General features: G+C 37.1%; 1 protein-coding gene across 1 annotated transcript in view; it reads left to right on the top strand.

Moving 5' to 3' along the window:
- Nucleotides 1–25,473, top strand: part of b4galt2 (beta-1,4-galactosyltransferase 2) — a 118,960-nt gene that overhangs the window by 17,431 nt on the left and 76,056 nt on the right. The window contains exon 2 of the mRNA XM_088927591.1: nucleotides 6,211–6,601. Within this exon, the coding sequence (XP_088783717.1) occupies nucleotides 6,253–6,601 (349 nt within the window). The 5' untranslated portion in view covers nucleotides 6,211–6,252. The remainder of the gene's footprint in view (nucleotides 1–6,210; nucleotides 6,602–25,473) is intronic.

The following is a 25,473-nucleotide window of genomic DNA, read 5'->3' as shown; positions in this document are numbered from 1 at the left end:
TTGGAGTCCAATCAGAAAGCAGAACCATGACTCTGGCAGTTTTGCCAGTAGGCTTTCAACAAGTCTGCTCAAGGCAATTTCTGCAGTGATGCCATTAAAGACATTTGTCATCTGTTTGACATTTGTGACCCCAAACTGTTCAATAAAATGTGATCTTAATTCTGAAAAGCCTTTGAAGTTCTTTTTCTTCTGACGAAAGCTAATACAAGTAATTTGCGATGTTTAATACAATGATTTAAATGAATGTACTGTACATAGGTTTCGTAATAGGACCTGAATAATTTACAGTACAGTATATTGTAAGGCAGGAATGGGATGGGCCGTTTTGAGTGACAGGAATTTAATTCCTGTTATGCGCTTATTCTTCTGATGTTCACGTGCTATAAATCCTTTGAAATGCTTTCTCCCTAAAGAGATTGTGTAAAATGGAATTATTGCTGCTACTAATACATGGAACAATAATTTAATCCCCTTTAGTCAGAAATATAGTTACAGTTGATGCAATAAGCTGCACATGTTTAGGCAATATCTAAGCTCTTCAGTATTTAGCATTGCTTGTTTGAAGAAAATGGCATTTTTCTGACTCAAGATGTCCAGATGAATACAGTTTAGTTCAGGGGATCCCAACTCACTGCTTGGAGGCCAGTATCTAGCAGGTTTGCCATGTCTTTTTAAGTTATAAACAGCTCTTCACCTGGGAGAAGTGTTAAATTGATCCTGATAAGGTTTAACTGGACCAATTTTTTCCTTCTCCACAGCCTGGAGATGCTAAGGGTTTAAAGAGATGTAGAAAACCTGTCTGTTGGATCCTGCTGACTGGAGCTGGAAGCCTTGGTTTAGTTTGTGTTTCTTGAAGTATTCGTATGTTAAATAGTGCGAGTAAAAAAAAAAGTTTACTGAGTGAAGCCATATACTTCCAAAGTCATCTGAATCACCAAATGAATCAATGTGCCTAGAAGAATTGTCCTCCTATGTTCTTTGTGTATTTAAATCAGGTTGAGGACCCAATGTTGGAGCCAAAAGTGTCTTTATTACTTGGTATAATTACTTTTTTGCAATTATTTTCTATTTTCTGTTCTGTTTTTGAATAAGGCCTATTGAGCTTTCTTTATAACCCTTTTACTACTTTATAAATGCCTACATAACATGTTTCTAACAAATATAATTTTATTATTATTATTATTATTATGTTACTATTGGAAAAGCATAGCTGGGGGTTAAAGAGGAGAGAGGGTGGGATCGAAGGGATTCATTTTGTTAGTGTATTTTTGTATTTCAGTATCTCTTTGAAACTATCACTGTGAAAACCATTTAATAATTATAAGATATTAATTTAAAAAGAAGAGTGAGTAAAGAAAGTCCAATGTGCAGTGAATGCTGTGTCTTCCTTAAACATAAACTGAATTGAGTGTAGAGTGTAAGTATACATTTTAATTGTGATGTATCATTGCTTTAAAAGTTTTAGGTGCAGTAAACATTTGGGAAATTTAATTTGTATGCTTTCTGTGAAGATATCGGTCAGTAGCCGTAACCCAGACTCTTTTCCATGTTCAGTAGTCTTACATTAATACTTCATATATTTTCAAATGATGAATTTTGTTTTTCTCTTGCTGAATATCCATGCAAAAAAAAGTCTTTATTAACTGCTGTAGTCTCTCGGCTCTGATCGAAGACAAATAAGAATTTAGTATGTAAGTTAAAGTCTCCTAGTATTTAAATAAGCTGAATACATACAGTACGGTGTTTTGGGCATCAGTTTTAGCTCATTTTAAAGCAGAAGGGTCTTTATCCTGCTGTAAAAAATAGTGATGACAAGCTTACAGTATCTTATGCATGGCATACGATGTATGAATTTTCCACAGGCTGATTGAAATTTTTCTCATGCAGAGCCAGAGTAGGATTAAAATTTGAACATACAGTACATGCTGTATGCATTTTTCCCATTTTTGTTGAATATATTTCCATATAAATACAAAATGCATGGAAGATTTAAGCCTTTTTTCATTATTATTCAGGCAATACAGATTCATTTCGCTACTAACTGAGCTTTTTCTAAACTGTAGGATATGTTTTATAGGACTAATTATTAATATTGATTAAACACTTTTCTCATCAGAGAACAACCTCAAAGTTCAACACGATGCTTGAGAAATTCTCCTGAAGAGTTGGCTTACATTACTAACAATGCACAGTGGAGCTGAACCTGTTACTTCACAGCTACATTCACTCAATTTGTTATCTCTCATATTGGTCATGTTCCACTGAAATGCCAAAGAAAATCAATATTTATCCTCATGTCATCTCTGATGGATGGAAAAAGATATGCATTCAACTTTATTGTTACCATTTGGTGTGGAGGTCATTATTGGTGTGGTTAGTTGCAGCAGATTTAAAAAGAAATTCCCAGGTGCTCTATCACCCTGAAACTCACAGTTGGCAGCCCGGCCAGTACCTGGATGAGAGACCCCCTGGGAAAAACTAAAGTTGCTGCTGGAAGAGCTGTTAGTGGGGCCAGTAGGGGGGTGCTCACCCTGCGGTCTGTGTGGGTCCTTATGTTAAAATATTTACATTTTGCAAATAAACAGCTTTAAGGGAAAAATGTGTGCGTTGATATAATTAATGTTGTCTAAAAAGAGAGATCCTGTTAATCTTTTATTGTTTTTGCATTTATGGCACATTCAGAGCCGCTCTATTGAAAAGTTGTACATTTTTATTGATTTCTCATTGACCGGTGACATTTTCCCCCAAAAAAATATTGACCGATGACATTTGCTAGTGCCCCTAATAAAAAAAAAAATTCTTGATTATTAATAATAATGTACTAAGTACTGTTTGCCATTTACCATTCATGCTTCTGTAGGGAATCTGTAATATAGCAAAGTTCCACAAACTTCATAGGTGATAAGATCACTGAAAAATAAAAAAATCCCTGCAACCATCCTTATGATCAGACTCAGCAGCGCAGCAGGAACAAAGAAGACATTTCTTCTTCCTTAAGCTTACTTTGAGAGAAGTTTTGCATGCAGTATGCCCCAAGCTGCTTGGGTTTTTACTGTTCTTAGCACTAGAGCTTTAATGTACAAAAGAAGCTTTGAAACCTCAGCTTTTTCAGACTCCCTTAGTTTTTTTTTTTTTACAATATCATCCTGCAGAAAACAGCTCTGAAAACTGCTGGAAGTATTTAGCCAAGAATGTTGCTTTTATTCTAATTGGAAATATTTTCTTCCTTGTGGACTTGAAGAGGTTCCCGATGCAGTAAAACTGGCCTTGAACGGATAAAAAAATCTATCTTATTTTCCTAGCAGCTATGGCTGATTGCCACAAATGAATCTACTCTTATGTTTATTTTAACATTCTTGAACAACATTATGTTGGAATACGACTGCACCTGCACCATTCCTGTAGATTTTAGCCACCAGACTGTTGCCATAGTGACATTATTGTCTGTTGAGGTGGTAAGAGAGCTGGTTAAAGTTGCTGATACTGTTCTTTATGCGTTTGGAGACAGACAACCAAGTAAAGAGAGAAGAGTATAAGGAATACTCCTATATAGTGAAGAAGATGACGTGCTCACATCATGGAGCCATGCCTTTGCTCTTTATAATACCTCATTAATTACCTCAGAATTAATGTGGACGTGCAAACATGGGATACTGTACATTGAAAAGTCAGTGCATAACTCATTCCTTCATTGTTTAAAAGAATAATGATCTAGAAAGTAGACCACAGTAAGGACTCCGTTTTAGAATTATACTAATTGCACGGACAAATACAATACTATATTACTAATTTCAGTACTGTTCTTATTACACATCCACAGACTTTCCCAATGTAATAATTTGATCTTGGTAAGCATCATGACTGATTTGAATATTCAAAAGCAATAATTTTATTCATTTAATGTCCATCCAAAAGGCTGGAATTTTGGCTTTGGCATCACCATACTGTACAAAACTACATAAAACAAAGAAATAACATAAAATAAATGCACGGTGAAAATAAACAATAGTCCAAGCCATTCAACAATACATATACTGTACATTTTGCTCATATTAAACTATTATTACACTAATCTAATTGCTTCATATAGGAAACTGTCACTTTGCTGCGTTTAATATACAGTACCTTGTATACATTTTTCTTGGCCGTAGGCATTCTGTAATGCTTCCCTGAAGGTAGCAGTTGAAAATGAAGAGGGTAGGAGGGATCATCAATGATAAGCTGAACTTTCTTTTGAAATGCAGTATGATATAGCTCTTTAAGCGGCTCAATATTTTACTAGCAATATTAACGCTGCTGTAAATATTAATTAAATCATATCCTTTATTAATTATTTTATTAATAGTTTTCAGCCCCCTTGATTCAAAACCAGGTGGATGCATCAGCAGTGGGTTAGTTGCAGACACACCCTGCCTGTTGACTCCTCTTTTCAGAGGGCTGTGCTCCTGCAGCTACAATTCTGTTATTTGCTCCTTTCTATGTTGGAAATCCAATAAAAATTTAAATCGCTTACAATGAAGTGTTGAAAGAGAACCATGTCTGTATTCACAGACAAAAGGGGCCCGTAATAATGTCCCAGAGTAGCTTCTGTCAAGGATCAGAAATGCAATTTTCTAGCAATTGATGAGAAAGCACATATAGCTAGGAACCACAAATTAGGCAAGATGGACGAGCATTTTTTGCAAAGGCTGTAGAGTTTGTCCTAAAATGATTTTTTGATTTAGCTGTATATACAGTATGGAGGAAGGCTAGTCATGTTAATGCAGATCACAGAGCAGGGACACAGCTACTGTATGTTTTATGTAGTATGAAATTCAGTTCTTAGTATAAAACCAGAATCCAGTGTGATAGGTGAATTTACAACTATATAATTGTTGTATATACAGTACATTCTGTTCTGACATACTGACTTGACAATTTTCAGATTCAAACAGTGGGTCTAGAAGACTGTAAAAGCAGGAAAAAAACGTGACTTCATAAGATCAACTTTAGAAAGATCTGAAATGTGAGTTGTTACTGTATGTACATGATCTGAGCAGGAGTTTGTGAGCTGGGAGCTTGTGAGCTATTTTTGGCATCACAGTTTAAAAATCTACACAGCATGATGTACAGTATAATCCCCAGATATTGTCTAGGACCAACCACAGATTTCCTGGTTTGTGTTCTATTTACTCTTGTTATTGTGTGTTTTTATGTTATCACAAATAAAATACTTCTATTTCAGCTGTAAATCTGTGACTATACCTAAAAGTGCATTGCAGCCAAAGCCATAAAAAAGATCCAACATCTCAGCAGCAGACTCTTCTGTATGAATGAAATGAACTCTAATGAAACTTTTTTCAGTATTGGCTAGTGTAAACAAACTTGACTTAAAATGCAATTGAAATTGGTTAAATCACTACAGAGAGTAATGTTTCAGACTGTTTCACCTCTATGCATGTGCTTAATGGTGAGGGACTTTGGCACTCTGCTGGAATATCAGTCTGAAGAGGTAGAACACCTTGTTGCCCCATGTCAGCTCTCAGAATCTAAGAACCCCAATTTTCAAAACAGCACCCCAGTATGGTCACCATGCTGAAGAAGATGATCACACCTGAAGAAGGCTCCACGGCCGAAACGTTGTGTTCTTTCTTCTTTTTTCCCAGCATGGAATAAACCTATTACTTATTATTTTTGTTGTTGAGCGACCTGACAAACATGGTGATTTCATTATTTTAACATGTGTTTTGCACCTTTGAATACTTTTAAGACATTCATTCTTCTAGTTGTATTGATATTGTTATTACGATGTCTTCAAATTAACTGTAACTGTCTGAAGAGATGTTTACAAGACATTTGTGTGAAACTCTGTCCTAAAGCTTAGAAGAGAAGAGACTCTTTATGATAATGTGCCTTAGTTCCAGTTTTACCAAATTCTGTGCTGTTCTCAAACCTATTTTTGTTTGCAACAGTTGCAGCTATTTTGTACATCTCCATTTCTTACTAAACTCTATAAAATTTCGCATATCAGCATTCATACTGTATTACGTAATTATAGTACAGAGATGTGCAAACGCAAAATGTATTACATCTGTAACAAATCTAGCCATAATTAAATTGCATTATTTGGTTTGGTTTATGTACTCGCAAAACCGAAATGAAAACTACTTTAAGTAAAATATATAATTTTATGGAAAAACAACCTCCAAACCTGCCTCCTTCATTGCCTAGGTGACGGCCCGTCCCTAAGAAGCAGCAAGGAGGAAGGAGCAGATGCCCGATACCGTGCCCTGGATTTGCCTAGAAATGACCAGACTGATGTTGGGCAGGACGCTGGAAAGGATCTGCAAGGCCGTCCTGCTGCTCTGTCTCGTGCACTTCCTCATCATGATGATCCTGTACTTCGACGTCTACAGCCAGCGATTTGACATCTTCAGCCGTTTCAACGGGCGAAACTTTTCCAGGACACATCACTACTACTACAACCTCTCTCGCCCCAATGGCACATTTGCCAGTTACCTGGCCACAGGAGACCACTTCTTGCCCAGCGCCAGGCCAGAAACCAACATAACTCCCACTGCCAAGTCTTTACCTCCATGCCCTGAGGTGCCCCCTGGACTTGGTAAGACTTTTTTTTACTGATCACATCACGCACTAACTAACATTGCCTTCCATAGCATACAGCTGATGATATAGTTTCCAACAGTGGTGTTCTGCTTGACGTTTCCTGCACTTACACTTAATATACAGGCATTGCAGTTATTTCAAAAGTACTGATAAATTAGTTTCATAGTAGTAAAAGAATCCAAGTAGGCAGATGGATTAGACATGTTGTTTACATTAAGACCTGGTAACTTGTAAAGTATACAACTGTCATAACAAGTGCAAAACTGCAGCACGGCGAGATGTAATTAAAAACTCTAAATGGTGGCGTTTACATTGCGGTAGTTAAATAATGGGAATTTTCTACTTGTTTAACCCTGACATTGCTAACATGAGGCACGCCTCGCTTTAAGAATCCACTTCATCAGCAAAAACGCACTCCCCTCTCATTATGTAAAATGTCATAGCTAAGCAATTTCCATGCTGCATAATGAGGTGATAGTTATGATGAAGGCCATTTGAATAGTATTTAATATGCCTGAGAGCAGTAGCCTCATAGCAGCGCAAAGCTTGTAATGAGTTTGAAGTGTGCTGCTTCTTGAAACTGGTGTGGTTGGATCTTACTGTCTGCGAACCATTCACTTTGTATGATTATGGGAGCTGTTCAATTGATTTTCTGGGTGCTTCATCAGCACTTCTAACTACGGTTGTTTATTGTTATTGCCTCCTTGGAACTTCTCCCGCTGAAAGAAGAGCATAGTGAGTTGTCAATAACTGATACTGTAAGCTATTTATGAACCAGGATTTGTTAGACCCAGTATGTCCTTGCTGTAACTGTTACCATATGAGCCTAGACCATTTTGGTCTGCTGCCCCATGTAACTCAGGAAATAAAGTAATGAATTTTACATCTAGAGTACGTCTCACTGTTAACAAGGGTTCATGACGAGTCTGTGTGTTTCAAGAGAGAGGAGAGACTGGATTCTGATGAGCAGATGACTCTGTTTTTATTTCAGGAATGTGGCAATTTAGTGAGTGAGTTTGTGTTATCGTTGGAACTCCAGACAAAAATGGGGTTCAAAGACTGGCCCAATAATCGAAATCCCTTCATCTAGAGTTTTTAAAATATTACAAAGTCGTCTTACTATACTTCTAAAAGTTCCAAGGTTCATGACTATGTTCTTTTTAGTGTGTGCCATGAAATCTTAGAATAAATAAGTCAATCTATATGATTGAGTTTTAGCATGTTTTTTGTCTTGCCATGTCTATGCTGTCCGGACCATGTAATTGTATTATTTACGAGTCATGAAGTTTTATTGTTTAAACCTACAGAGTTTGGGAAAAATGTTTGTTGATTCTGTTCATGAAGCTGTCCTCTGAAACACAGCAATTAAGCTGTTCAATCAGCAGTGTTGAGGGAAATGAAAGGTAAGCGTTTTTTTTTTTGCAGATAATAACTTGTTTGTGGAATAAGTCCTGACAGTGAGGTCTGTCTGTGTTACGAAGCAAGGTGTCAAAATTAACGGTGGGGAAAAAAAAATACTTTTTCTGCATATTAAATAAAGAGTGCTGCTTCTTGGAAGAAAAAAAATTGACTCTTTGAAAACGTAGTTCAAGCATGAAAGCAGGAAATGCGTCTGAGAAAATAAATAAGCTGTTGGACTACTGGGCAGAGGGTAATGAGAAAAAAACGGCACACTGAGATTGTCTAATTTCTTCTGCTTTATACAGTTATCCCTGTATTTTCTATAAGGTCCCTTCTTTTAGCATCATGACAACAGTTATCCAGTTTATTCCCGAAATGACTATGCTCCTAATGAGATATTAATTAAGAACCTCTAAAAAGATGGCAAACAAGGTACTCATTCGACCATTCGTGGGGGAAGCAGGTTTGTAAAAATTGAGTGTTCTGTATAACAAATGGGGTAGATTGGCGCATGAAGCACAACAATTTATTATTCACCACGGAGTTAATTGACTTTATTTTTTTTTAGAAAGACACTGGCTTCTCTACTATCACATCTTGTCTGATGGAAAAAGAATTGTAGTGTATGGAAATGAACAAAAAATACACCATTTTTAAGATGCATAAAGAGACTATAAAACAGTTATCGTGGTAATTTGCTGTTCTTTGTGTAGTTTTCCTACTTCTAAAATAGCGTACCATTATGGTACCATAAAAAAAACTCTTTTTTCTCCACAATTCGTTGAATTTCTGGACAGTGCCAAGATTCAGGTAATCCATATGGTACTTATTCCATGTGTGAGGTATTGTAGCAATACTCTTGTGAGTTTTGGCTCTACACATGAAAAGAGTGCTTGGCAACAAGGAGAGGACAGGCTGTCTGATTTTTATAGATGTGTCAAAGAGAGTGAATTATCAAAAGTGAGACCAGAGTCTGAAAATTGGTTACAATTTCAAAAGTAAAACTATGTTTCCATTTTGTGCTCAACTTTTCTAAAAAGGTTTAGTAGATATGAATGATCTACAATCAAGTATGAGAGCAACCACTTGTAATTGGCAAAAATTAGTGCTTTCCCTGGCTGTGGAAATAGTAAGGTGTTTGTGCAGATCCTTTTATTGATAGTGTTCTGTCTATATTTGGGCTTTATTTGCAACAATAGGGTGAAATTCACTTCCGTGTCTTAATTACTGATTGGTCTTTACCATGCCTTTAATTTTCTTCTGTTGATGGAGGAGGAAGGAGCAGCCATAAGGCACTTTAAGTAGCATGTTCTTGATTTCCATTCAGGCACACAGACCATCATTAATCTGGCAGAGCTTCTGTGGACTTCTGCATCTCAGTTGTTGCACGGAAGCTTCGTGGGTCTTTGGAGTGGAGACTAAAAGTACTTTCCCAAACATCACACAGCTAAAATGAACAAAGGAACCTTGTCTTAACATTCTCGGCCAGCTGCGTCTTTTCAGCTTGGCCTAATTTGCAAAGTGTGTTTCTCACTGTTGCTACCTCCATGACGGTCACCATAGCTGGATAGTCCTGATTGTTGTGGACTCTAAATACTTTTTTTGTTTTCGCTTTAAGGACAAAACAACATCTCCCCAAGGTTTTCATGTTCAGTTTAGAAAAGATTCATTAAAGATGTAATCCTAATTCTTCTCAGTCATACTTTGGTCATTTAACATGGCAACGTTACCTAAAATCAGCCTTAACCTTAAATTGTGTTATCTATTCATGGTAATTGGTCTGCTGCTTATGCAGTAAGTATACCACAAACATATCCAGTATGTTCCTAACAGTCGGAGGTGTTTTCATTTAATTGCTGGCTACTGTATATCATTTCTACATACAGTACATCTATTTCACTCTGGACAGACATGTTTAAAATGTATGCTTATGTGTATATATCTATATATATATACAATTATCATGATGACCATCTTTTTTTCCCTCATGTTGCATTCCATGTGACTGTGAAACTGCTGATCAATGAAGGATTACCAAGAGATACCTCATCCCCCATGAACCTATCCTTGGTTTTCAAGATTTCGCAAACAAAAAGGTTGATGGATTTTATTTTCACTTTTAAAACTAGCCAAAGAATATCCGAAATGTTCACACAGTTTTAAATCTGCACCCGATAACCTGCATCGTTCAGTGTTCATCATTTGGAAATATGTCTTCAACTTGTTTTTTAATGATTCACCACAAGCATAGAGAGTGTAGAGTGTTTTGGCAAGGCAAGCCTACACAAATTACATGCTGGAGAAGCACTGGCAAAGCTGTAGGTGCTGCAGTTGATGATCACACTTAGTGACAGACATTCAATATTTGAGGTATAAACACAAGTGAATCACGCTTTCATGAGACTTTGTCTCTTGCCGTTTGCATGATGATGGCATTTGTCTTGAGGTCAGGGTTAGATCTAGTGTCAGGTGCATGGGTATACCAATTAATTAAAACGTACTTAATGAGCTTATTTAATTGACCAGCCTTACATCGGCCACTGTGCAAAGGTCTGTGTGAAACAATTTACTGTCGTATTTAAATGATGATAATTGTAGAGTAAAGATTTATGGGGAAGACAGGAAGAAGAAAAAGCACCGAGAGTCATCACCCCAATGCCTACAGTCAAACTATGTTAACTACAGTATACCACAATAGCATGAAAATGGTGAGTGGGAAAAGAAAAGTCTGAGGTCTAATAGTCTAAAATGGGACATTTTCCCAGTTTACAACGTGCAGAGAGGTTGCGCTTGAAGTCTTCGTTTACTCCGGCTGCTGTGAAAATAGTGCAATACAGACAAGAGTGCCAATGAGGAATTCACCACACCAGCGACCTTCACCAGATCCATAGACAGTGAACTGGAAAAGTAACGTGTTATATTGTATCAAACGGATTGTACACAACTTTGTGGACTCGGAGCATGAAATTCAAATGAGGGTTTGTTTGTTGAATTAACCTTATTAACTTTGCTAGTGTGTGATGTTGGGGGAGGGGGCACCCACAAAAATGTCTGCATCTGGGCCTCCAGTCTTCAGGTTCGAGCACTGCTGAAAAGCCTACTGCCTGCAGCTGAGACATTGCCCTTGATTTAGTTACGTTCAGCTTTGTAAGGTTACAATCAGAGTACATTGCTCAATCATTATCACAAAAATAAATGACCCTGGAGTGCTGATCTTGTTTCTGAAATGAAAGAAAAATGTAAAATATCTACTAGCCTGAGTCATTAGCACAGCAATTCTTTTCCTGTTGGCTCCCTCTAGATTTGCAATAAGGTGTGGGGTTCTGAATATCTGAAGTATATTTCACCATGGAATTCTCTAATATACTGTAGAAGTTTCATTTATTACAGAATGTGGCAAATAATCACGGAGCTTTATTAGGCACAGAATTGATCTTACTGTATTCTTGTTTTTTTCCAAAACTGTTCTGTCAAGGAGTGTCGATTTGGCACACCATTAGCACGATCTACTGAATAGGTACTTAGCAGGTTTCCCAGTAACTCCCACCCTGAGGCAAGGGTTTTTAATTCCCTGACTTGAAGAGATGGGTCAGTTGCCTCATCTCTGGGCCCCCCTTGCTCACTAGCGGAGAAAATTACAAGATAGTTTGCTGACAGAAGCAGTGCTGTTGGAGTTTTGAAAAAGCTTTAACCCTGTTTGATCTTGGTTTTAATTCCATAGCTGCAGCTCTTCCAAAAAAGATGTGTGTCAGGCTATGCAGGTATTTGAAAGCCATTTGTTGAACTTTGCAGATGAAGTGAAGTTTTGCTAAAAAATAATTTCTGACACGTTTGTTTAAAATTCTTTCCAAATTACCCTGAGTATAATTTTAGGCACGGTACATTTTACAGTACATGAGTTTTTTATCTTGCAAGTGTTAAAAGACAATCAAACCTCTTTCATCTGAGTGAAAATGTCACAGTGGGGCATTTATTTGGTGTTATTGTTTTGTTCAGATTACCGTGCTGTTTGAAAGTTTACCCTAGGGCAGTGTAGTGTGTGCAGGTCTACAGTGAAGTGCTCAGATAAAAGTTCAGTTTTAATATTTCATAGTACATTACCATCTTGAATCATCAGCACCTGTTTTATCAGGGCTGTGCCACACATTTGTCTTTGGGAGTTTAACCTAAAAAAAAAACGAACCACTAGAAGCCCTCTTTTTTGAAATGCTAGATATCGAATACATGGATCAATGAACAAATCAGGCTGAATGTTAATTTACTTCACTGGATCCTGGGTCAGCCTAGCTAAAATATAAGCTCGTAGAGGACACTATTCAATCTCTTTGGAGTGGAGTGCTGCTTATTCAGCAGTTTTTTGTAGACAAACCTTAATATTGAGATTAATCATGTATTTAACACCAGACCTGGCATCATAAAAGTGGTAACAGTTTTGGTAGTTATACTGTGAGTTCTCATTAACTATCTACAAACATGCTGTTAATTGTTTTATTAACAATAATACCTTGTTAGTAGATCTTATAGCACATTAATAACACATCACACTTGTAACAGTTATAAAGCATTCATACTTTTAATAGTTTATTATAATAAAATGGCAATGTCCTTTAAATGTCAATAGGCATACCTATTAAAAACCCTTATTATGGTATTGCATATTTTTAATAAGATTAGGTTATTGCTGTTAAGCAATGCTTACACTGAATCTGCTACAAAGCTTATACAGCTGTTTTATGGAATAAAGACAAGGATTGTCAAGACTCTAGTACAGTATGTATTGTGACACTTGAGCATGAAACAGTAGTATAAACCAGGGAATGTTACGACTGTGGAAAACGGAGTGATAGTGGCAGCATTTAAAAATATCCATTTTTTATCAAGTGATCGTTTTAATTCAGTTTTTAACATATTGATACTAGAGCGTTTTACGTTCTAATAAACTGCTAAAATTAACTTTTTGTTTTGCCCTCTGAGTTTACAGCTATCCATAATATTAAAAACTGTCTTAGAAACCTTTTTTACAACTCTTTGACATACAGTAACTAATATATTATAACAATTTGCAATCCCCAGAGTGGAAAGCCTGTCATTTCTAGCATTGCAGTAAACGTCTGAACTTATTTTCATGTAAAGAAGCATCCAGATAGACTTGGTAATGATAGACATGGTCTTTTGAAGAAAATGCAACCACGCTGCACATCATTAGTTTGAGTTTCAGTAGCATTGAATGTAGTCTGTTTTCCAGAAAATGTAAATGCATTGCCGATCAACTTTGGCATCAATTTACACAAGCAAACAATAATAGATGGTTTTGTCTGCTGCTCTTTTCCCTTCAGCAGTCTTGATAGAAGTGTCCTGGAAAAACAAAAGATAGATTGTAGATAATGTGAGAGTGCATCTATGCATTTACTTAGACAAAAAAAAACATGTATAACAAGTTAAATCAAAGTAGTTATGACTAACACTGAGCCTTTCCGTTTGCTTTACTGCAACAAATGTTATCTATCTGGCACTTTTATTTTTCAGTAAAAACAAACGCTGACAAAGAAATGCTAGGCGCCAAGGTCCTGGCAGTGTTAAGACATTCATGTGCCAGGCACTTGCAGTCAGTCTTACTAGTGTCTTGTTGGTTGTGCTGCTGGGTTTTTTGAAGGTGTTACTAATTAGTGGTGTGTCATGATAGAAGTTTCTGCCACCCTTTAAAAGTTGGTCGATTTTTGTAGATTATCTAGAATTAGCCTGATATATGTCCTCTCACAGTGCATCGGTAAATTCGTATTTTAAAACTGTGAACAGAAGCTTGGATCTTAACATCCCAGAACAGCCTGAAAAAAGAAAGTGAACCTCTGACAGCATCCACTTAACTAACAGCAGTATTATGTACTGCTGGCAAGCGCAGTCTGGTGGATTGTAACTGTCCACTGTTGTAACACAGTTTGTGCTCCATTTATCTCAAGTGTTCATCTCATTTGTACTTTGATCTTACTGGTAAAATTACATGTCTAAAATATTATATTAGCCTACCATTGTGTTTCAGAAACTATTTAGAAAGCCATAAACTCTTTAAACAGTTTGTGATCCACTTACCGGCTAATGTTAGGCTTGGTTTTGATCAAAAGCATGTAAAGTAATGTACAGTATATGGGCTTAGTAGGAAAAGTACTGAAATATTCATATTCTGTTTTTTAAGATGATCCAGAGACTATAAATGGATGCTGTAGCAAATATAAAAAAATAGTGAATTGTTTGTTATAACATCTTCCAGCCACTGTCAACCGAGTAACACAAAGCATGATGTGTCCTGAGCCTCCTATGCAGATGGGACACTGCTTATATTATCTGGCAGAGAACCTGAGTTGCAGGTTGTTTTAACACCCATACTGCTCAGCTGTATTTCCTTGTAAATGTGGTTGCTTTTTGGAGCATTTTATTTAAGTTTTGTGTTTTGGTGAATAGATTTACACATACTCACATTTTATTTCTTGTGGGGTGGGAAAAAAAATCTTTATACCCAGGTTAGGTTGAATATCTCTGATTGTTCAGAAATCCCACCAGCTTGTTATCCCCTGCAGTGCTTCATATTAATGGCATATGTAATGATATTATAATGGGGGCCTGCAATGTACTGTAGATGGAGCTGTGTTTAAATAAAGGAGAAGTATAATGCTCACACTGAAACAAATTAAGATCAGATAAGATCACTTTATTAGCCCTATACAATTTCTTGCATTAGGAATTTGCCTTTTTCGCATACCCCAGCTTGCTCTCCGTGAGAGACACAGACACACAGATAGGGAGAGAGAAGCCTGGGGTCAGTGCGCAGGGTCAGCCATTGTACAGCACCCCTGGAGCAGTTGGGGTTAAGGGCCTTGCTCAGGAACCCAGCGGAGTAGGATTCCTCAACCTTCCAGCCACAGACGCAGATCCTTAGCCACAGAGCCACTGCTCCACCCTAAATATGAACAGTTGTGTCACTAAAGGTGTACCTGCAGACTTAAGGTCACCTGCACAAGTAACACATATCTGTAAGACCTTGTTAGTGTTATTTTTGCAAACCTAAGAGCACCTATATATAACCTAAGTTAAACAAGATAAAATAAGTAGAAAAATGGGGACGAAACTGCTAAAAAGGATGAACTTGTTACTAAATGTACTGCAGAGGATAGGAGACTCAGTCTGTGGAATATTACACAACTAGAAGAATATAATGTTGTGAGGATGGTTTTCCATTCGCACTGCACCTTTAAGAAAACTCTTTAATTTTCACACTGCCAAAACAAAAATAAAATGCAAATTCTGCTGAAAATTTGTATTCGTTTTTTGGGGGGTTTCACATGTCCTTATAAGCAACACCTTAAGGCCTACATTGCGGAAAATTGTAAATTTAATTCCCTACCTCCAAGCTCAGAGATACTGGGATGTGTGTGCTTTATTTATTTAGGCTTCCACTTGTCTATGTTTTATTCATGTTTTTGTTTGGTAGGATTGTGTTTTTATATTTATTCATGTATTTTCTTATCATTGGTTGGGAAGCCCTGAGTGTCTCTGTCATTTGAATGATGAGATTTATATATTTATATATAGCTGCCAACAATGCAGTGCAGTACAGCACCTCCCACTGCCTCCAGAGGCAAGAACAGAATGAAATATTCAGCGAATATTTTTGTTCATAATGCAGGATCGAACATGCCTCTTCTGAGAGTCAAACTTTAATGCTGCATGTTTATTTAATGGGAAAGAGCTGAAAGCCCAGGTTCACTAAACAGAAGAACAATGCATGGGAAGCATAGAGTGTTTGGTTTGCTTAAAAAATCAAAACATGTTGTGCTTAAGGAAGCCTTCATTGAATTTGAGGTCATGAATAACAGGTCATGTCTGATACTGCCACAGTGAAAGCTAATAGTTGGTCAGAGGATGTGAGGTGCCACTGTCACTATTCTTTTCTGTAATGCATGAGACCATAATATAATATTCCTGAAGTATTTTTATTTTGTAATGTACTGTTTATGGTATTCATATATATCCTTTGGGTAATTGTCTCAGGATTGTTCCATTGATTAAATACATTTTCTCTTCTGTTCTATTGGGCAGGTGAAATATATAGCACAGCATTGTTAAAAGCCTGTTAATAGCTAAAGTATTAACAGTGGCCTTGGATCAAAATCTGTTCTGCAATTAAAAATGGTTTTTAGTCATTACAAAATCTCATGGAATATTTCATTTCCTAGACAACAATCCCATCATCTGGTTTCTCAGTATGCAGTAGTTTGGAAAGAAAAGAAGTTACAGAACCAGTTTTATTTTTTACAATAATCTGCAATTGGAACAGTGTGTTAGTAAATTGGAATGGATTCCGTGTTTCGCTCCTCAGGATACAATTAGGATCATTAGGACTTTAGGATCAGATGACAAGGGAACAGATGTTGCAGTAATTTCCGTCTTTCACAGACATGCAAGACAAATAGTTTTGATCATTTCTCAATACTGGAAACGCAGACCAATTTGCTGCTTCAACATCATTCACATATACTAGTGCTGGGATTCCATAGTAAGGTGGCAGTGACCTGTGTGTAATATATTGCTCTACTCATTGGGGTATGGAGTATATGAACACACTACTGTCACAGCTGTCAGTGTTCTTAAGAATTATTCTCATGATTTATGGTTATAGTTCACTGTAAATAAAAAGCTGTTAAATTTTGTATGCAATTAAGCTTAATTTTCCAAGCAAGCTGAATGACTCCCACCCCTTATTTTCTTTTCCTAGGAGTCCAGTAGGCAGTGGGACCGAAATTACTTTGTTGTTAATTAAAAATGTCCTGTCAGGTAAAAGAATCCAGTGCTTACAGTATAAAGTATGGGCAAAGCCATTTGATGGTTTGTGTGAAGGCTCTTAACTTTTTAATTTTGGAGGATGTACACATTTTTGTTACAGTACATGGCCCAAGGCAGAAGAATTACAGTGTTAAGAGTAAAAACCTTATGGTAAATTATGTATTGAATTGAATATTAATGTTCCCATTAATAGAAAAATAATACTTTCTGTTCAGATCATTTAAAAGAAGCACTTTTTTAGCTTCAGCATACTTAGATACCTTGTATTTTAGGTTACCTTAATAATGAGGCAAATGCACATCTTTTTTTTACATTTGATTTCTGCGCTATAAATAAAAAAGTGTTAATTCTTGTACTTTCCTAATTGCAATGATGTTACCCTTAGATAAACTGTACAAGCTGATTTCTTATTCTGTCCTGTTGAATGCAATGCAGCTATGTTTAGTTCATCTTAAGTCAAAACCAGTAGAAATATGCAGCTTACTATCAATATTGACTGTATATTGACTGAAAAGCTGAATAATTAATACAGCTTGTACAAACTGAATAGAGACTTGAAGTTACTTCCAAGGATGTCTATTTTTGGTATCATTTTAACCGCAGTGAAGATGTTCAAGTGGGGAAACTACAGCAGGGTATTGGCTAAAAAAAGGGACAAGTAAAGTTTAGTTCCACACTGAAAAGCAGGGACGTTACATTTAGGTTGTTGAGCCTCCTTCAAGCTCACCAGAAGAAGAATCCAACTGCAATGTTTATTCCTTTAGAATAGATTTTAATCTCCGATTCTTCAAAAACGCTAACTGTGGAATTCCAAATTGTCTTTTAATATTTCAGTGTTGAATGTAGCGAGAGAAAGCCATGACTTTTTGTACAAAAACAAAACAGGTTCTATTTCAACAGAGCAGTACTGTTTGGACTGTTTTCCTTGACCTTACTGCATGATTAAGATCACAAACTCATTACAGCATAACACATTCACTGGGCAGCAAAGTTATTGGTGAAATATTAGGTACAAACTGAATATTTTTTCATTAGTCTTTATTTTTTCCCTGCTGTGCAATTAACCTAAGCCAATGTTTGTTTATATGTTTTACAGTCTGAGCAGATACTAGTTTGAGTGATATGTGACAGAAAAGCTAGCATCTGTTATTATTTGCTTTACTGTTTACTTTGCTAAATAACGAAAGATAATGAAGATCCCTGAACCTCATTTCTCTTGTATGCCCAGCCTAGAAATGCTGTGTGCTAAAAGTGACCTGGCTGAGGAAGCAAAAATTATGGGCTGTGTCATGTACAATATGCAAATGCTCAGAGAAAATTTAGCAATAACCTGTTTGCAGTATTCTTCTAATCCCTCACTCCTACTCTGCTTTTTTTCTATACCTCAGCACTATGCAGTGTGACTGTGGAAATATGGCTACTTAGCAGGAACTGCTGTAAGACAAAATAAGCTTATCTGCAGCTGAGGCTACATACCCATGACACAGACACAGCTGATGGAAAAGGTATTTCTTTTTCCCCTAATAGGTAGTATATACCATGGTTGCTGCACAGTGCTGTTAAAGGCTCGGGCAGTAATGGCTGCACTGTGGTGGGCTGTGCGGCCCAGTCTTAGTCACGAGGTAATGAGATACAACCTGTGGACTGTGTCCGTGCAGCTGCTGGTGAAGAAGAAAGGAAGATGCAGTGAGGGAAATAAAAACGCCGTGAACACAGATTACAGCCTCTGGCGGGGTTGTTTATTTCATAGAGCTTGTGAAAACACCTACAGAACGGTAACTTTCAAGAATAAAGTTCAAGTCAAAGAAGGAAGGATTTTTCCTCTTGCTACAGTAGTAAAATGGGGCACTATTATAACGACCTTTGATTCCCAACAGACTATTAAAATTAGATGCAAAATGAGCTTTACGAGTTGGTTTTGACTGAAAGGTCTTTCCCGTTATAGCCTGAATACACAACATTGCAAAAATGAAGGAGAAATAAATGCTGCCGACTGAAAATCATTTTATTTCATTTCCACTGTGTGTTCAAATTGCCATTCTTAATGATAGAAGGCTAAATAATCTTGAAGAGCAGTTACACTTACACAGTAATAAAAAAAACATGTTGATGTCAAGCAGAAAAGGCTATACTGCATAAAAAGCTAAATAAAGGCACCACACCTAAAGTTTGAACATAATTTGGTAATAGGTTTTGCTATTTGGTTATATCTGTTACTAGTATGGCAATGGAATAGTAAATTCACATTGTTGTAAATCACATACTGTATACATGCAGTTCACTTGGTAAAAATAAAAAATAGTGGTAGGAATTACTGTATGGTCGATCAAATTTGCTGTTCATACTGTAGTTTCGATACTCCCTTTATTCTTTAATTGTGTAAAGGTCCACAACGATGGAAGAGCAGATTATCAGTTGTCTGAAACATTAAAATATTCTAAATGAGTAAAGCGATGAAAATAATGGGATCTGGACTCCATAATTGCTGCCTTAATTAGATCAAAATGAGGTAGCTTCCTCTGACAACCTTGTTTTGCCTAATTTTTAACGAATTTCAAAGATGACAAACAATGTGTTTTTAACCAGCCATTAAGGTGGTTTTTGCCTCATTAGTGTCCCAAGAAGCTAAATAATAAGTAAAACACAAGCACAGTATTGCCAAAGTTTACTTCTCTGCTCTGTTGAGAGTAATGCTGTTGGAGGTCTCACTCAACAAATTCCAAAAATAGCTGCACATATCAGTAACAAAGAGGAAGGTCTGAAATCCACGTTCAACTGGCTGTGGGATTAGTGATGAGTGTTGCCTATAAACTCTGTTTGAGGGACTGAGGGACAAAGCATTCTGGAAAAGCTATTTGGCTTGTTTTATAATTGAGGCAAATTAGGATGAAGTTTAAACTGGTAAGAATGAATCGTGAAAAATGTAGAATGGTAATTAAGAATATAAATTATTTATACTTTTGTATGTTTTCTCCATAAAAAAGGAAAGAGAAGCCCCTTAGACAAATGTTCTGTAACTTAGGCCAGTGGGCAACATCTGCTTGACATCTTGTCAAGTGTATGTGTGATGGATAGCTTTCCCTTTGACACATGTCTTGTAGTATATTACAGTGATGTACAGTTTGGGCCTGACTTTTGGAGTAGTCTCTTCAGATAAACGCAGAGCAGATCTGGCCAGGAACACATTGTGTAGGTCAAATCTGCAGGTGTTCCCACAGTCTGAGAACCATGAAAAACCACCCCTCAGATCATCACCTCAGATTCCAAGATACGAATGATGATGATGATGATGCTCATATTTTTATTAGTCTCCCAGAGTCTTTCTTGTGTTTGTGTTAAAGCAAAGAATTAAACTAATATAATCTAAGGTTCTTAGCATAACAATCGTGCCTCTGAGGCAGAGTTTCAGCCTTCAGTTAAAGCCCATTATGTTGTAACGGGTGTTGTCATTCTAATGTTTCAGCTGATAAAAGAGTCTCTGGAATTCATTGGAAGAGTAAGGGTGTTAATCTCAGTACCCTGGCTAAATCTGGGCTTGTACAGTTTGTGCTACTTAATTGACTGGAGAAGCAGTTTCCTCTCTACCTAACATACAATGTAGTGTGGATGTTTGCAATGAATGTGTGCTGTGGGTCACCCACATACAGTAGGTGCTGTTCTTGAAATGAAATGAGTCTAATGCTGTATGAAAAGAGCCGTGGGATCCTTTGGAATGAGAATTAATATAAATTAAATTGAAAATTGAAAATATGTTTAAATTGGCACTGGAAATGCAACAAATATTATTGGTTCCAATACTCATTTGTCGTGTTTTTATGCGTCTTCATATACTGTACTTTCAGGCCTTATCAAAATTGTTCTTCAATTTTTTAACTAAGACCTTTGGAAGCCTACTAGTCCGTTTAAAATAAATGTAACTTGATGGCAGTAGACACTAATCTTGTTAGACAAAGTCAAGGAAAGACATTTTGGCATATAAACTGGTTATTCATGTGGAAGTGATGTTGTACAGTTTTGACACCAGCTCAGAAACACATCTTCAGGGTTGTGAGTGAGTCCTGATAACTAACCTGCTTAATATTTATAAAATCAGCCTATGAGACTCTTACAAATGCTGATTACAATGAAGATCAAAGCATCCGAGACACAGATATTGGATTAGCTCTATGCCCATTAATACAATAAGCTCAGTGGCATTGCTATGAAAGATAAATGGCAGGATAAGATGGCGATTTATTTTAAATCCACACAATGCGATCGGGTCAGGCTGGGAGTGTGAAAAGAAAAGGCAGCAAATTGCAGCATGCTGATTTTTTTTTTTACAGCAGAAGCTAAACGACCTCCCAGAGATTCTCGTTTTGTTGATTTTTGTTGTAGGTAGTGGCATTATCCGAGCTGCAGTGTGTATCCTGCTGGTTTTTTTTTTCCGCTTGAAAGCTCTTGCAGGCTTTAATTTGCGATTTGTAATTTGAGGTACCTCAATGGATGAACTACCTGCTGGGCAGGAGGTAACTTTTAAAGACCGAAAAGAGGTCATATGCAAGTTTTAGAAAGAATATATAATTTTAACATATATTAAGCGGGCACACGTTAAGCACGTTAATGTTGCCCATTTTAACCTGTATCCTAAGATTGCAGCCACCTGTAGATTAGGTTAATTATTATTTTAAATCTTTTGAAAAAGATGGAGAGAATTGTGCATCCTATGGATGGACCTTTTACCGGAGGTATTGACCAAACGATTTCACACAGTTGTAATTATTTAAGCATTCGTTCCTAATGAATGTAGTACAGCTGTTGCTAGTTTTTCATTGCGTGGGTTACATAAATATCTAGTTTGCTTACTTCAGCGCAAATGGAGTGTAACAGTGTGGGAGTGGGAGGATCTGCGCCAAACACCAGTCAAAGTCAACGCCCTGTCTGAGGGGGCGGGGGCACGGGTTTGGGGTGTAGCGAAAAACCGGAAACAAAAAACAAAAAGGAAAAAAAAAAAACGGAAAGGAAAAGAAAAACTGTGGCATTTTGCACAGCTGCATCCAGACTGGACGTACCCTATCTAACGGGGTGCAGTCTGGAAGGAAAAGGACCACAAGGCCAAAAATAAAAATAAAAAAAAACGCAACCTGTCCCGGTGGGAAAACCCTGGCGGGACAGGAGAAAAGAAAAAGAAGAAAAAACGGCGGCCTTCTGCTCGTGTCGCCATCCTCCTCCGGGACTGTCGCTGGAAGGTTCTCCCCTTGCGGGGGTGTGCTCATCTCTCTGGGGAGGTGCTCAGTGTGTCTTAAAGGGCCCTCACAGCTGCGGCTCGTCCTTAATTAGCCAGGGCTCCGCCTCCACACTAAGGACGCCCCTGCATAATGCCACAGGAGCTTACATATTCATACAGGTGCCTATTGTGCATTGCGTGTTATATTTGTTGTTCAGTAAATTAACGGCAGCTGCTACATTTGTAACTTGTTCGATAATTTCTTGTTTTTTTTCCTTCATTTCATTCCATCATGTGTAACGCCAGCAGTTGTTTCTTCGGCTAGAGTAGAAAAAACAAAATCATGTCATAGCTCATCTTGTGACACAGGTAAAGTAAGGTAATCCCTGCCTAAACGGTGTAATCTCTGCCCTCTCAGGTGTTAACAATGCTAGATTTTCCGCCTTGCTAGAAAAGTGATCTGAGGTTTGATCTAGGAAATCTGGCAGGCCACAGAATCTGACATGTTCATTAAGACCAGGCAATAAAGTAACCATTCATCAAGCTCTTTGTTTCATATTTGCCTTGACTGATGAGGATATCAGGATTGAGCATTTAATTGAAGGCTCAAAATTAGTCGTTACATGTATTTCCTTAATAAATATCCATATTTGAGTTAAGTCCAAAGGGACATAAAATCAGAGCTATTATTGACTAGATTTTAATTGTAAGATAGGGTTTTAATCGAGAATCTACTGTGGGAATGGATCTGTAGTGGTTTGCATGAAGAGTCAATTTTTGAACCTCTGAAGCACATTCAGATTTTACATCAGGTAAATGTGTCCATACATTGAAGAAACCATGGTGTGTTTAGGTGTAATGCTGTAGTGGCTCTTTGGAACAGTGTTAAAGGCTAAAAAGCTGGCATACCTTAGGAACAATGTCTGTAATTGTTAATTTAAGACAATATGCTATATCTTAATGTGCTTATGACATTTTTTGATAATGTATCTATTGCTGACCTTCAGCATTCCTTATCAGAGGACCATGAGTAATCTTGACAGATACTGTTTGTTATCAAATGAGGATGTTTGCAGTTCTGTCCTGCATTGGAGACAATTCAAGGTATTGCTGGTCATATGTAAACTGGATAACAGATAATAGGGCTGTCGGTTGTGTCTATGATCACAGTAATCAGGACTACAGTTAGACTGCAAAAGACTAGAAAGCTTAGGAAGTTAGTTCAAAGTTGTTAATGTGTTAACCTGCATTTATTTAGGTAGAAGTTAGATGCCATGAAACATCCCTTTTAAATCAATGTTTTCTAAAATGTCAATGTACATTATTTATGGCTGCAAAAGAGATGAGATTGATGTTAAAGTAAAATATTGAGACAAGAAGCTGTTTCACTGTGCACGTACAATCATCTTTTCAGCCTATAATATACTGTACTTACTATCTTGGGTCATTTCAAAGACTAAACAAAAACTGCAGTAGGAAACAATGTACAGTACAAGCAGGTGATTTATACATGTAATTTACAGAAAGAAGCACATTTGCATTTGGGGGAAAATCAAGTGAAAAGTGAGCTGATTTAATTTCAAGGTCTCACTGCATGTCAGGACTGTGTGTGTGTGTGGAAGGTCATTGATTTTATTACAAAACTTATCTCAAGTGGTAATTAACTACGTTTAAACGGTTTCTACGTTTGAACTCAGGAAAAGCTCCATATAGCATATGAACCATGAAGATTCAGGAAAAATTACATGATCATCCCACAGTGGACCTGTTGGGGTTTTCAGGTGTCATTAATTTGCATGAGCTAATATTGGGGTTCATTTCTGGAATGAGGATCCCTTAGTAAAAAGGGGTGCTTAGACTCTTCAATGTCTTATCTATGGATTTGGCGGCAACCTGATTTTGAAAACCCAGGAAAACTGGCAGCAAAAATGCTGATTTAACTGATAAATAATGTGATACACTAATTGGCCAAAATACCAATCTCTGACCCTCCCTCGCCATCTCCATGGAACACTGTTTTAAGTTTTAAGGAGCAAAAACAGCCTGAACAAGAATTGCGCATACTGAAATGGCTGCAGTGCAATTCAGCCCCAGAACTCCTGCAGAACTAACTGCAGCTGCAGTTGTGTTTAGAGTAATTGGACTGAACTGCACATATCACATTCCACCTCTGCGTATTTGTTCATCTACCTGGGGGTTCCTAATGTTTTGGCCAGTGGGTTTATAATGCACCAGGCATTTACAAGATGGCTATAGCTCTTTATGTTGAAAACAAATACAGTACATTGACATTGGTTTAAAAATGTGCAATCCCATCATGCACTCTCTCACATTTCAGTTACGGCTTTATGGAACAGAATGTTTCAAACTGTGTCTCCTTGTAGGGTTTCTATCCAAAATTCATAAGACCTCTGAATTTATCCCTGGCACTACAGCAGGGGGTCAGGGAGGAACAAAACCTGAATAACAGTTTTCCTTTGGTTTTCAGCACTAGATGTCAGGTGGATAGTATTTGTTATAGTAGGAGAGCAACACCAATGTCACTATCACAAGAGCAGTCTTTACACTGTGTTATAAATAGTTTGTGTGAATCATTATCTCCTGTAAAAATGCTTCCACCTTTGTTCTGAAATGCTGAATATGATTGCCTTTTTTATTTCAATAACTGGATGCAGCGAAGGAATTAAGAATCCATATTGTTATACAACTGCTTGCAATATAGATATACAGGGTGAATCACATTAAGACTTTCTGTGCTTCTGTTTAATATAATTGTTGTAAACATTTTCTTGGAACTGTTCTAGCAAACTATTCAATGGTATCATGTCTATCATGTCTATTCTATACTATCCTGCACCGCCCTTCAGCAAAGCTCACTATAGTGCATTCTGCTTCACCTGATGGGTTTATTGGAGACAGAAGATCAGAAACAAACAGAAAAATAAATTAAATGCAAAAGGCGTTTAATCTCTGAATTGGCTGTAAAGACAGTAGAGGATTTATCGTTTTGTGATATATCATTGCCTGAGGTTTCAAAGAGAATTGGGTGATTTTACAGTACCAATACTTTGAAAAGCTTAAATCATGTAGTTCATAATGCTCTAATTTACATTATATATACTTTCCCCAAGATTAAGAAATCTGTTATTCAAGGAAAGGCTATCTGTGCTTTCATGAAAAGTGTTTTATTATGACATGTGTGAAATCCATTTAACTCACTATAGTGATGTCATCTGCTTAAAATGTCAGGCTGTGGATTTTGTTGATTAAACCATCTAGTCAGTCTCCAGTAAATAATGACAAGCTCACAGTTCGAGCTTTGGGGTAAAATCCGATGCAAATGCTCAAGGGTCAAGACAATCAAAGCTACAATCTTAACGATACCCTGTACTATTTTCTTCTTTTTCTTCATCTGGCCCATTTAG

Source organism: Atractosteus spatula, chromosome 11 (genome assembly GCF_055471065.1).
Source record: "Atractosteus spatula isolate fAtrSpa1 chromosome 11, fAtrSpa1.hap1, whole genome shotgun sequence".
Taxonomy (NCBI): domain Eukaryota; kingdom Metazoa; phylum Chordata; class Actinopteri; order Semionotiformes; family Lepisosteidae; genus Atractosteus; species Atractosteus spatula.
The sequence above is the reverse complement of the archived record's forward strand: the minus strand, read 5'-3'. Positions and strand labels throughout refer to the sequence as shown.